The 13952-nt window shown below is 30.5% G+C and overlaps 2 protein-coding genes across 2 annotated transcripts; one reads left to right on the top strand and one right to left on the bottom strand.

Moving 5' to 3' along the window:
- Nucleotides 1-3469: 3469 nt before the first annotated feature.
- LOC113560738 (synaptonemal complex protein 1-like) lies at nucleotides 3470-7720 on the top strand. The gene is made up of 5 exons (XM_026966790.1): nucleotides 3470-3555; nucleotides 3748-5698; nucleotides 5778-5932; nucleotides 7143-7229; nucleotides 7309-7720. Exons 1-5 carry the CDS (start codon nucleotides 3484-3486, stop codon nucleotides 7459-7461), a joined length of 2418 nt encoding a protein of 805 aa, XP_026822591.1. The 5' UTR covers nucleotides 3470-3483; the 3' UTR covers nucleotides 7462-7720.
- A 160-nt stretch (nucleotides 7721-7880) lies between these two features.
- On the bottom strand, nucleotides 7881-11529 carry LOC113560739 (acidic leucine-rich nuclear phosphoprotein 32 family member B). Its single transcript, XM_026966791.1, has 3 exons — nucleotides 11132-11529; nucleotides 9283-9421; nucleotides 7881-9221 (listed from the first exon to the last, which is right to left on the bottom strand). The coding sequence occupies exons 1-3, from the start codon at nucleotides 11234-11236 to the stop codon at nucleotides 9163-9165; spliced, it is 303 nt and encodes a 100-aa protein (XP_026822592.1). The 5' UTR covers nucleotides 11237-11529; the 3' UTR covers nucleotides 7881-9162.
- Nucleotides 11530-13952: the final 2423 nt, after the last annotated feature.

The following is a 13952-nucleotide window of genomic DNA, read 5'->3' as shown; positions in this document are numbered from 1 at the left end:
TTATGCTTCCAATTGTAAATGTATTAAAACATTTAAAACATACTTTACTGTAAAAAATTGTTAATTGTAAGTTATATAAAAACATTATTTATATAGGTATAATTTTTATTAGATGCTACATTTTAAATTTACTTATTTATTTATTTAAGTTCCTATCAATAATATATAATTATATAACACGAATGCAAACATAATAATATATAATTACCTCCTAATATAATTAATCTCTTCAGTTTTTTTAAAACATACTATACCTCACCATTTGAATTTTTGTATTTCTAACAAATTTATGAATTAAAAATTATATATATCAATGGCTAATTATCAATATAATATTTCCTATGATTGCATCACAGAACGGCTGCAGTATGTATGTTTAACACACTTGCGAAAAAGGTAGATAATATACAACTCAACATAGTAATTTGTATAATAGTATATAGTAATACATAAAAATCCACCTCATACTAATTTGGCTGACCATACTCGTATAATATAAAAGGCGGGAATAATCTGATCGAAAATATAGTGACCGAAAGTCTAGTGAAAAATAGTCTAGTCGAAATATTATTTTATGGAACATATTTTCGATTGAAAAATGAAAATTCAAGTTTCAAGTGATATAAATATAATATTATGATCAAAAAATATATAAAAATATATTAAATATAAAAAATGTTAAGTTTAGTGTTGAGAAAACAATAAATACATAGCTATTATTATTATGTAATTAAAAAAAAATTTTAATGTTGAGCTATTCTTTTCAAGTACTTTTAGCAACAAATCATAACCTTTGTGTATCACCTTTATTGCATTTATTTTAAACGCATATTATGGAATTGTACTTGAGTTTTAATGTTTTTTTATTTCTACGTCCACACAACAACATTTTAAATTCTGTTTCGGGATCATGCTTAAAAAATTTTCATGATCATTATATATATTACCAGAACTATATTATATGTAATTTGTAATAAGGTACGTTTGTCAATTTAAAATATTTTTTTTCGTTCAAAAATTACATTTGACTACAAAATTTTAACTATACACATATGTTTTTCAATTAATAAAACAAGTCAATCATTAAATTTTTGACTAAATGGCTAGCACCACGATATCACACTTTCGGGCTCCAATATTTAAATGCGAAGAATCTTTGAAAGCAAAATGGAGAAAAACTTAAACAACCGTTTCTACCGATAAATAATATAATACCAACCTACTCTAAATTAATATATCCTCCAATAAATCCAATATAATTTGTCCTGATATTTCGAACCCTTCTCTAGGGCCTTAGAGGTTAGCTGTAACCTGTAGAATAACTCGAAAAAAATCAGGCACTTTCGTGCCAGAAATCATTTTAGGAAAACCAAAATGTAGTCATTTAAATTAAATTCAAAAAACACCTACGAAAATAGCCGTACCTGGTTTTCAATTAATCGATCAACCAGAAAAGAGACGTAAATTTTAAACAGATTTCACACATATCAGGAAAGATATGTATCGTGCTAAATCGAATGCCCTTCAAAAATTAAAAAACTGAAAGAACAAGGAATATTTTAACGCGGTGTAGACAAACAATCGCCCATTTTTTTGCAGACTGACCGTACTTTTTTCGATACAGCCCGTGAGATCATAACAACTTGAATAAATAAATTATAAAATGGCTTAAAGAACTTGAACAACCCAAATAATATTATATGAACTATTACAACGATATTTACATCCGAACAGAATTGTCAAGTTACCTAAGATGACAATTGTCTTCATTTTATTTTATACGTGTTTATTTATACTTGCTTACTGTATATATTCAAACTTTGGCCAGAAAAGAAAGGACAAACATAAAATATAACGCTGTATTGGTGTAGCTTAATTTAGTATTTACCTCAATTCACGGACAAATCGACTTACCTAATCGTATTGTACCTCGCTTTGTAAACAATGTAAACTATTGCGACCGAGATGGGCAATCCGCCTGTGGCAGATCAGATATAGCACTTGGTATTATGTTTTCCAACGCAAGTTAAAAACTATACTCTATAAACTTTCATAATAACTCTAAGAACAAGCTCTAAAACTTAATATACAGGTCGATTATTTTGTAAGTCTACTATAACTACAACAATAAAAATAGTACATTTTTTGCACATTTGAATAACAAACAATAAATTAAATATTTTCTTTTATTTAAAAATTATCTTATATGTATGCAACGCATACGCATGGCGCAGATTTGCTTGTATATGCTATTTTTTTTTTTTTTTTTGTATTTCTGTAACCGATAGCAATTTTGCATTCCTACCTAGGTATTCATAAACAAAAAAATATTTAATTTCCATGAGCCAAAACGAAGTTTATGTGTTAATCGCTATATACAAATCTTTATTGCGGTAATAATAACGTTAAAATGCCTCACGTCATACAAAATAATTCAAAAAAATCTATAGACATAACTTTTTTTGAAATCAGTCAAATATATAAGTACCTACTTTAGTACTTTCCAAAATTAATGCGTTCTAACGTACAAACTTTTCAACTTTTTAATACTAAAGTAAAGTTATAGTAGAAATTATTATTATTATAATTATTTTTTTGATATTTTGAGTGAAAATCATACGAAAATAATATAATACATTCAATGAAAACTATGCAAGTGCGATTCTAATTTGCGTGTATATTTATACCACGATAATCGCTGGTCCACGGTCAGACCGCGATGTACGGAGGAATACCAAGCTTGTACGAATCATGGAGGAAATTAAAATATCATGACCGAACAAGACAACTGCCGCCATAAAATTTTCTCTCCTTGGTCACTTGTATTGACTCTATGTGACTTATCGAAATAGAAAGAAAAATTGTCGACACACTGAAAAAGGACAATAACCTATATTATAATATTATTTATATAATCTATTGCTATAACAATTAAATAGTTATGAAATCATTTTTTCAACGATCGATAATGCACAAAATAAAAAATACTTAAATACGCGTATTGCTGTCAGTTGCAGTAAATATATATTTCGTATCTAACTTTTACGTTGAAATAAAAGGTAAGCGAAATCAGTATTTTACATAACATACTTAATATTATGCATTTATATAGTATATACATTAGGCATACTGAGCTCATAAGTATATTATACGTTATACGATAAACGATTATGTTCAAACAGCTAAAGTACCTATATAGACTAGTATAACGTTTTAAAATAAATCATTTGATTAGGTATGCAAATTTATCAGTACTAACGTGTAGGTAATTATTAAATGGTTTTTTTCCGCGTATAATTCAATACAATAATAATTAATAATTTGTTTCTATTTATACCTTTAATGTAATTAGGTGTAACGTCAACTAAAGTCTATAATTTATATATATATAAATATATATTATAATTGTTTTTCAGTTATAATTTATATATTATATATTATATGGATTATTTCAAATCGGATAATTTTTATTAAGCAAAAAAAATGTCTGATACATTCCAACAAACTAACATTAGTAATCAAACGACAAATAATGATGAAAACAAAAAGGACGAGGTTAGTATTTAAAAAATAAATTATTATCAGTTTAATTCCTTTGACTACTAATGAATAAACTCATTAAATTTAAATAAATATATCTATTTATTTACCAGGTCTTTGCATTTAAATTATATATGCATATGCACAATATTAGATAAAATAACACATAATACAATATAATATTATTTTATTATTTTGAAATAATAGGTAATAAAGTTTAATTGCCAACATAGTGGAAGGGGATCATCATCAGATATAACAGAAAACAAGATTGTGGTATTGGACTACATGACTGCAGGTAGGCAAATTAATCTGAATCTTAATAATTCATTTGATAATTTAAAGAGCGAAACAATAGTTTTGTACAAATTAAATATTTCTTATGAAGATATTGTTAAAACGTTTAAAGAAAAGCTTTTGTCGAAAACTGTAGACGGTAAATACGTCATAAGCGATAAAGACGCTATTAATTTGGACAAAATGATAGGATTGGCATGTATTGCTATGAGTGAATCTGAAAAAAATAACAAAGAATTAAGGACCAGAAACACAATTTTACAGAATAAATATGAAAATTATAACTGTGTAGTTAAAGAATGCAATAGGCTTAAATCTGAAATGGATAAAATAATAACTAATCTTTGTTTAGCATTAGGTCGTAGATTCAATGACAAGGAAGATATTATGCATTTGATCAATATTTGCGCTGCATTAGTTGCGCGTGAAAATGAATATCATTACATATTAACGGAAAGCGAAAAGTTGAAAAATATTTTTTATAAACAACTAATGAACATACGCGTGAAAACGTTAAATAATTATGATGAAATACTTAACAGTGTAGAAAAATTAAAAGAAGAACTGTATATTAAAGATCTAAAAATATCACAGTTGAAAGACGAGATATATTCAATGAACGAAGAAAAAAATGTAAAATTACATTTATCATGTGAAAATTTGTCAGAGTTTCCTAAAGAATTAATTGATGAAAACTACGATGACACATTTAATAATCTGCAAAATAATAACGAATTGTACGAAGGCAAAATGTTGATCACCGAACAAATCAACCAAATCCAAGGATCTAGTGACTTCAAATCCGAAAACCATCAATTGAATGACTTAATCAATATGCTTGCGAGATTAACAGCCGATAAAGAAGAACATTTAAAAACAATAAATAGATGTTTGATAAGAAATTTTGAAGACAAAAATCAACAACTAATAAAAGAAATTGACGATCACAAACAATGGCAAAAACATTTGGAAAACGAAAACGAAAAACTAAATCATGAAATCGAAAACCTAAGACATGTCCATAAGATGTTAGTTGGAAAAGAAAACGAACATAAAACCCTCAAAGAAGATTATTCAAAAATGCAATTAATGTACGACAAGTTAAATAAGGATGCCACACACTTATTAACGTTGCTCGACGATTACCGACATCGATTGACTAACAGGGAAATTAAATGTGTCGATGGCAATAACCTAATTAAAACGCTTCAATCAAATTTATTAGAGCAGACGAATAAATACGAATTTGCAAGTGCAATGTACAATAAAGAAAAAGAAAAATGTCAAAGAAACGAAACTTACATACAACAAATGATTGACGATTTTACTAGCCAGCTCCACGAAAAAGACATCAACATTGCATTGGTACGAAATGAGTGTAATGGTTTGAAACATCAAATTGAATCAGCAGAAGCTGATGTCGAAAATTTAAAACACAAGACTATTACCTTAGAGTACATGTTGACCGAGAAAAATAATACTATACAAAACATGTTAAAAGCCCAAAGAAAACAGCAGCACAGAACAACTTCACGGTCGTCTTTATTGTTATCCGATAATCAATTGCACATTCACAGCCAATTGGAGCAGCAAATGGACATACTCTTAGACAATTTATGTAACTGGCAAAATATAATAGTCAATTACGAAAAAGTATTGTACAACATGCAAAACGTCGTCCAGCAACAGTCCAAGAAAAGAAACTATTTGATATCCAAATACCAGTATCTTAAAGACATTGAATACAAAGCAACGTTGACAGAACATTTAACCAAAGAAAAAGAAGTTATTCTATCCCAACACCAAAATGAGATGGACGATGTAAAAGAGAAATACAATTCCAAGATCGCACACATGTCAGGTATTATATGTGTACTCGTATAAAAATATAATATTATTTTTTTATACTTGTTAATATTGTTAGTGTTTTTAATTTTTAGACACAGAGAACGAACTAAGAAATGAAATTCGAAACTTAAAGGAAAGTTTAAAATTGAAAAGTGCACACATAATGATAACCGAACAACTAGCAAGCTCACAACTAAAAGAATCTCTTACCACTATTCAACAGTTAACCGAGATCTCTAATAATCAAGTATGTAATCGCTTATCACTAATAATTATTTAACCTTTCAAGATTTTATTATAAAATGAATGAACAGTAAAAAACACTATAGTTGTGTACCTATTTATAATGTATACTTTAAAACGACGGAAAGGTAATTAACCAATCTGTTATACACTAGGACTAGGAGATGAATATACCTTTGTCATTGAGATAGGTCACTACTATAGTATGTTTAAATTTTAATTCAATTATAAATCATTGCATAGGTACGAAAAATGATTCTGAACGGAGTCTCCGTCGTTAGACTATATTTCTAATAATATTTTATTTTATAGAAATTTGTTTTACTAAGTAGTTAGTAATACGACATAAACCATAAATAGGTTACAGTATAACCGTTATATCCATTATTCTAAACTTTGCTAATACTAAAAATTTAAAGAATTTATAAACAGATGAATGGCCAAATGTTCACATTATCGTTGAAACTCTAATTTCAAATAGGTATTCATATAAATTATTGTGGATTTAAACTTTCTTTCAATTCCGGTAACAATAACTAATCAGAAACCTTGAACTAAATTTTTAAGCTTTATAACTAAACGAAAATTTCATGTATTTAATTATAGTTTAAGAGTCAATATATTTTTAATTTATATTATGTACTCGTGTAATGAATATAAATATTTTGTGAAAATTTCGTTTAGTTTTTACTACTCCAAAAGGTAATGACAAAAAAAAAATAACACATTGTTGTAAAATCAATCCATTCATAGCTCATCATAGTTCCGCTCAATCTAAAAATAAAATTTTAAATAAAGTAATACTTATAAGACGTTTAGTATACAGTATACTAAATTATTAAGTCAGAGTATAGCATTATATAAATTAAAATAATATAAGATCATTCTAATACATAATGTCAGTAATTTAATGAAATCGTTAGCCATCCACATAGCTAATTTATGACTTCAATTTAAAAAATGCTTTCCGTGGCATAATTATAAACAGATGGGTCGTGGAGAAAGGGATTACTTCTAGTTTATATATTTTACATCTCAAAATTATACCAAAATCTTTGACAATATTACTATCTATTTGGTACTCAAGTCACATTGTCCCCCCCTTAAGTTTCATGTGATGTACTGTATAGATAAGACATTACAAATCGCTGTATTATTATGCATTTTTACTAAAAAATATATTAGTTACCAATTTATCATATTCTTTCTTACAGTCATTGCAATTAATGAACAACCAAAATAGAACTCCCAAAAGGTGTTGCGATACGCATGTAATGAATACCACTAACAAACGATCCCAGGTAAAAACCATACACTCCCCTAAGTCAATATAACACACCATAATTTTTTTTAATTAATTCAATATTTAATTCTGAACAGCAAATGGAGGGTTTAGTTGATTACATGCTGAAACTGAAATCAGAAAATAAATTGATGAAAAAACTTTGTGAAATTCGCAATGAAAGAGTGCGATTACTTGGTAACTGTCGCTGCATATGTACAAGGACAACAACAACAATGAAAATGAAATAATTAATACTTTTGAATTGCTTTATATTCCTAGTTAAATTACTTTAAACCATTAAGTGGAATATTATTCAACTTTAATTAATTTTGTGATTTTCTGTTTTAAGCAATACCTAGTGAATACTGGGAAAGTTCTACTATCATGTATACAGTTTAGTTATGATTTTACTTTGTTATATTAACCAATTATTCTACTTAATAAAATTTATATTTTACTAAACACCTTAAATATTAAAAATTTAATGGACACAAATAAATTTCAAGTTACTATTTAGTACTTTTATTTGAATATCAGTCATAATAATAGTTCAATAATGAACTCTATACACCTAACATTCTTATTTTAAAATTGTTAACGAATTAACATAATAAATCTTAAAATTATAATTATTTTAATATCAAGTCAATTATTACATATCCAAGTACTCGGTAGATATTATGTTACCATTTATTTGAATAGGAAACTTATTAAAGTCAAATGACAATTATTACACATACGCTCCTTTTAAAATTATTCACAGGTTTCTTAAAGACAATAATTATTATTAAAAACATTAAATTTTAACTTGTTTTGTTACTCACATTGGAAATTGAGTAACTGGTCAAAAATTAAATATGGAAACAGGACAAGACATGTTATACTGCTTACACCATAGGTCACAAATTAACTATTATATAAAACAGTTAATATTGTATTACTTAAATAGTAATTTTAAAGTAAATAAAAACTAAATGCTGAGCTGTAGCAACTGACAATATGTATTAAGAATATTAACAATCCAATTTTTTTGTACTAGAATTATTTACAACAATAAATTAATTGTCACTACAATACTGTCTAAACAACAAAACATTGATGACTTGTATATATATATATATGTATTTATATTAAATTATATAATATATACTTATTTTACTTAAATGGGGTAAAATAAATTGACATTACAATTTCCTTTTTTATTAAATGTTAAACATTAACTTAAAACATATTTTCAGTGGCTAAAAAGTTCTTAAAAAAATTCTTTAGTTGGAATGAGAAACAAAAAAAAATTTCCTAAACTTTGAAACACACCGAGAATACAAAATAAAAAAAAACCAACACGAGGTACTTATTTGATTATCTTATCATTTAATCAAAATGTTTATACAAAAGTAGCTTAAATTTTAAACGATAATATATATATATTTATATATATTTTTTTAGAAGACAAACCTATGAACTAAATTACAATTCAGTATTTCAATTTTTTATTTTTAAATATTATTTATATTATTTACTTATACTTAAGTAGTATTAAATTTATTTAAAAAAAAAAGAAATTATTGCGTTATAATCTGTTATAAAAAAAAAACCATTATGTAATAGTCGGTGGTCGAGTTAGTTTTAAGTATTCCAGTCAAGTGTTACCTAGTTTAGAAACTTTTTTTTACAAGTACATGCTCAAAACTTGACTGATAGTGAGTGACTAGAGACTTAGAACATGTACACAAGACAAATTAGTAGGAATATCATGTTTAAAATTTTAAAAAAAATCCAATTTTGTCTTAGTCACTCAGTAGCAAAAAAGCTTTGTTTTACAAATTATGTATAAAAAAAAAATTACATTTTGGAATCAAATTCTATCGAACGGAGTTACCGAGTACATGCGGCACTATGTATAAATTATATAAAATTAAGAGACTTGTTCAATTGTACATTATGTCAGTTTACACATCATCCTCTTCTTCTACACCATCTACATCATCATCTTCATCTTCTGAACAACCTAAAAAATTAATGCATGAAATAACTATAATATTAAAAATGTGTTATATGTAATAACTTACCGTCAGCTTCATCTAGATCATCTTCACCTTCGGCGAATTCCTCTTCTTCATCTTCTTCGCCTTCAGGTTCATCTTCTTCGTCTAGGTCTTCCTCACCATTTTCTTCTTTTTTCAATTTTTTCACTTCTTCTGATTTGTCCTATAATTTACAAAACAAACAACCGATTTAGTTATTTTACATTAATTCGGGGTATAGTGAATTTTAATATTAGATTGGTGTATAATTTTAGAATGCGAACATATTTTAGGAACACACGTTACGTAATACCGTCCTGAAAAATGGCGTCGTCAACTCCGAACGAACGAAAATTTTCAAATAAAATGCGAAAGAATCAGCACGCGCCGCTGGTCTTCGACTCCGTGCTCAATTAATAGTAGTAGTGGAAGTAGTAATAGTAATAGTAATAATAATAATAATAATAATAATAATAATAATAATAATAATAATAATATTAGATATAAATATATATTTTTATAAAACAATAATTCCCCCAACCGAATCGACTCCACCCCACCACCTAATAGAAGGGCGATGATGGATCAGTATCGCGTATTCGCGTCCGTTTCAGTTCTCGACGTATCCGTGACGTGCGGAAAACACGCGTCCGAGACGACAACGGCGGTAGGCCGGTTACCCCCGCCGCCGCAACACACAACGCCAACGTCGGCAATCCGTTATGGAAAAGCGGCTGCGGCGCGCGTTCAAGCGGTCGGTCGGTAAGGTGCGCGTGGACTATAAACCATAGTACTCGCCCAGCGCAAAAGGATTTTGATTTTAAAATAAGATATGTAAAAAGGCCGCCGCCACCACCGCCGCCGCCGCGTTATTACAATAATAATAATAACTGTACGACGCGCCGCAGTAATGAGTAATATATTATATTAATAACGTAATAATAACTCGAGACGCGAGTTGAACTCGTGTGTGCGGCGCGTGTAATTACACGGCGTTTTGTGGTCAATTTCTCGTACGAGAAAACAGAGTACGACGGCCGCGGTTACTATGACGTGTAGAGGGGTGGTGGGGGAGGTGCCGCGCCGATGTACCGACGCCGACACGATTGACAGGGCGGGCGGGTGAACGGGTGTACCGTGGATGGACGGGCACGGGAGGAGGGGTTTTAAAAGAGACCGGGTAAACAACCGTCGGTGTGCCGGAAACAAACAGCGCGCGCCGTCGCCGAAAATCGGAATACCTACGACAGCCGAGGTGATTGGTGAAGGTGATAATCGCGACGATGAAGATTTAGATGGCGGCGGCGGGTCGCGGAAGTTTTCTGAACGGTATATATATCGAGACAATCGAACCACTCGGCGGCTGACGATAAAAATCAGGATATAAAAAAAATATATAATGTACACGATAGCCGGTTAGAATGGGAAAATTAAGTTTGAAATATTAACGAACGAAAAAAATTTCGAGTGGTTGCGCGAAAGCACTCGAAAGGACGCAACGAAAAAAACCGCACGCACGCCGGCCGGCAATGGTGTATGGCCGGGGGTTAAAAATGGCGGGCATGTGGTGTTTTGTAATCGCGGCGGCGGCGGTCGCCGGTAACCGGCAACGCGGTGACGGTTGCGACGGCCCGCGCGATATTTCGAAAACCGGGTAAAACGCGCGCGTAACGGATGCGCGGGATTCTTCGCGAACGCGCGACTATGTCGAAAATAATAACATTAAATACTAAATCCCAAAAGTCGCCCTATAAAACAATATTGTTGTCATTGGTTTTTATTTTGTTCTTGTCGTTCTTGTAACGACCGCCATCGGATTAATTTTAACCTAGGTATATTAAATTATATGACAAAAAATACGAAACAGAAAAAAAATACTAAGACTACAACTTACGTCTGCTGTTCTTTTGGTGCCCTTAAGGTCGGCCTTGGCGTCTACGACATCATTTTCGGCGATCTTGTCTACTGCAACGTCGTTCTTGGCTTCTTTCGTACTCATTTTGGTTTTGGGGTTTTGAAATTAAAAAAATTTAAAAAAAAAAATTAAAAAACGTACAGCTGGACGGGGATTCGCGACGTTAAACAAATCGACGGGAATAACGCACCGGTGCGGAGTGCGTGTGCTTATTGCGGACGACAGAAAACCTGGTCACACGGACTTGCGGACGGAAATAATCGTAAAAACGAATAAAAACCAAATGTTATGCACGCGGGTCGGCACGGAAAGCTAACAGAGCACACGGACGATCGGACAAACGCACAGCGAATACGGCCCGAGCGAGCGGCGTTCTTTGTTTGTGAAGATGGCGCGTGCTGGTGGGGCTGGACGTCGCTGATTTTTCAAAGTCTCTTTTCACCGGTTATTGGCCATTTAAAACCCCAGTAATGGTTGCTAAATTTTTTGGACATTTTTTTCAATACGTTTATGTTTTTATTTTAGTTTTAAATGATCCACAGACGAAGTTCAAAAAATATCGAGAGGGGTTTGAGATTAAAACCGGAGGCCCACGGTAATGGTATTGAGATTAAAGCAATCGCGAGCGCGACCCCGCGGACGCTTCGAGCGTTAATATCGAACAAAAAAAAAACATGCCGCGGTGGACCGTGTTTTTATACGAATTCAAAACATTGAACCAATTTCGGAAACAATAATTTATTATTATTATACACTAAGTACTGTACTAAAAATAATGTTAAATTATGTTACATTACGCAGAAGAACGCTCATAATATTATTATAAACATTACCACTATTCTTAGGCCAACGAACTCTAATTAGTTATAAGTATTATAACTTATTGCTATTAAATAATAAATATTAATTTTTTTCCAATGCACGTTCGTATCCAACAAAAAATTTGTTTTAAATCGTACTAGCACGACTTTCGGCAAACACAACACATTGTGGTAGAATATTATAATTATAAAACATATTTCGTGTTTTCGTCACACTGCCGTAATTTTAGTGCGATTGCTCTACACGACACTACTTGTACATTTCGTCTTCTCACACATATAAGTATATCGGGGAATTGATGAATTCAGTCTAAATACATACGTCATAACTGTATAACAAAAATTACAATGATCTACGTGTTTTACACTTTTTGATTTTAATAATATTAATATAATTAATTAATCCGATATCATAATATCTTATTATTTAATAATAATTCATTAATCATTTGTCAATTACGTGTGTGTAAAATATTACGATAACTGATAACTATGATAGTTTCATTGGGGCACCGTCGTCCGTCACACTAAAATGCCTAGATCGGACGTAAAAACATATTGTTGATGACGGGCGGATGGGTGGCGTTCGCGTAAAAAGTACCATACTAAGTGTTAGTTCTCATTTATTTAAAATTCTAAATATTTGTATGTTGACCAGTACATTTTTACGCATTGATACTTGAGTTTTTACTTAGATAGGACGTGGGTTACCGTTTGGTGCTCCTCGATCGAGATTCGGCAAACATCCAAAATTGTTCGACAATGGCCGTTATTGTTTGTTTAAAATAATATTAACTTTTTTCCGCGCGTAAAAAAGTTGATACGTTCATTGATTATGCATTTATGCTTACATATAACATACATCCATTCGTTTTATATTATTATTAATAATAAATAATAATATTATATTAAACAATAAACAGTAAACCGCCCTTATTGTTTACGAGTTTGCGCGCGCGCGTATGTGTGTGAGTGTGTGTTTGTGTGTGTATATATGTTTATGTATGTGTGTGTTATATACTTATATAATGTATAAAATGATGATTTTTGGACAGGATACAGAAAACGACTGAACTGTACCGCGTGTAATAAAATATAATATTATGATAGAAAAACAAATAAACAATAACAGCAATATATATTTTTATTATATATTATATAACAATATTATAAGTTTAACGGTTCCGGCGATCCGGCACCGCCATCACCGGCATTCACCGCCGCCGATGCCACCTACGCGCGTCACCAACATTGATTTTCCAAAGAGAATATAAACCAGATCGCCGCGTGCCGGGGAAGTTGTAAAAACTCACTGTGTTTGTAGTTTGTATTCGAGGCCCGCGCGCGCCGTCGTAAACTCGTAACAAAATAACGAATAACGATTATACCATGGCGTCGCAGACGGACGTTTGCCACTCTGTTCTATGTAGTTATTACTTATTTAAACATAATATTTATTTTAAAACAAATGTTAAAACTACGTGTATTATAGTCATTTTATTTTTAATCAACAAACAACGGTATTAACTATTAATCCAATATTCTTGTACGAGATTATAAAAAAGCATCGGTAAAAGGGAAAAATAGTATATACTTAAATTCATAACAATATTTATATCAGACGTACGTAAATGACAAATTATTGGCCCATGCGACTGTATGAAAAAGAAAAAACGCAGGTCGATGCAATGGAAGTTCAACAACAATTTGTAGTACCTATTATGATTCTCGATTTATTTGCTTTAATATAATTAATTTCATGTTATTATACATTATACATGAACGTCATGAACTATATAATATATAGGTACATGTTGCATTTTTTGATATGCGTATATAGCACTTGATATTTTGATTTTTTTTTTATTACGTCTTCTGGAGTCTGCCCCAAAATATAACGAATGCGTAGGGTATAATAAAAAAAACTTTCGTAAATCTATATTATCATCAATTAATACGCGGGGCGTCCTTCACTACAA

Source organism: Rhopalosiphum maidis, chromosome 4, assembly GCF_003676215.2.
Source record: "Rhopalosiphum maidis isolate BTI-1 chromosome 4, ASM367621v3, whole genome shotgun sequence".
NCBI classification, from domain to species: domain Eukaryota; kingdom Metazoa; phylum Arthropoda; class Insecta; order Hemiptera; family Aphididae; genus Rhopalosiphum; species Rhopalosiphum maidis.
The sequence above is the reverse complement of the archived record's forward strand: the minus strand, read 5'-3'. Positions and strand labels throughout refer to the sequence as shown.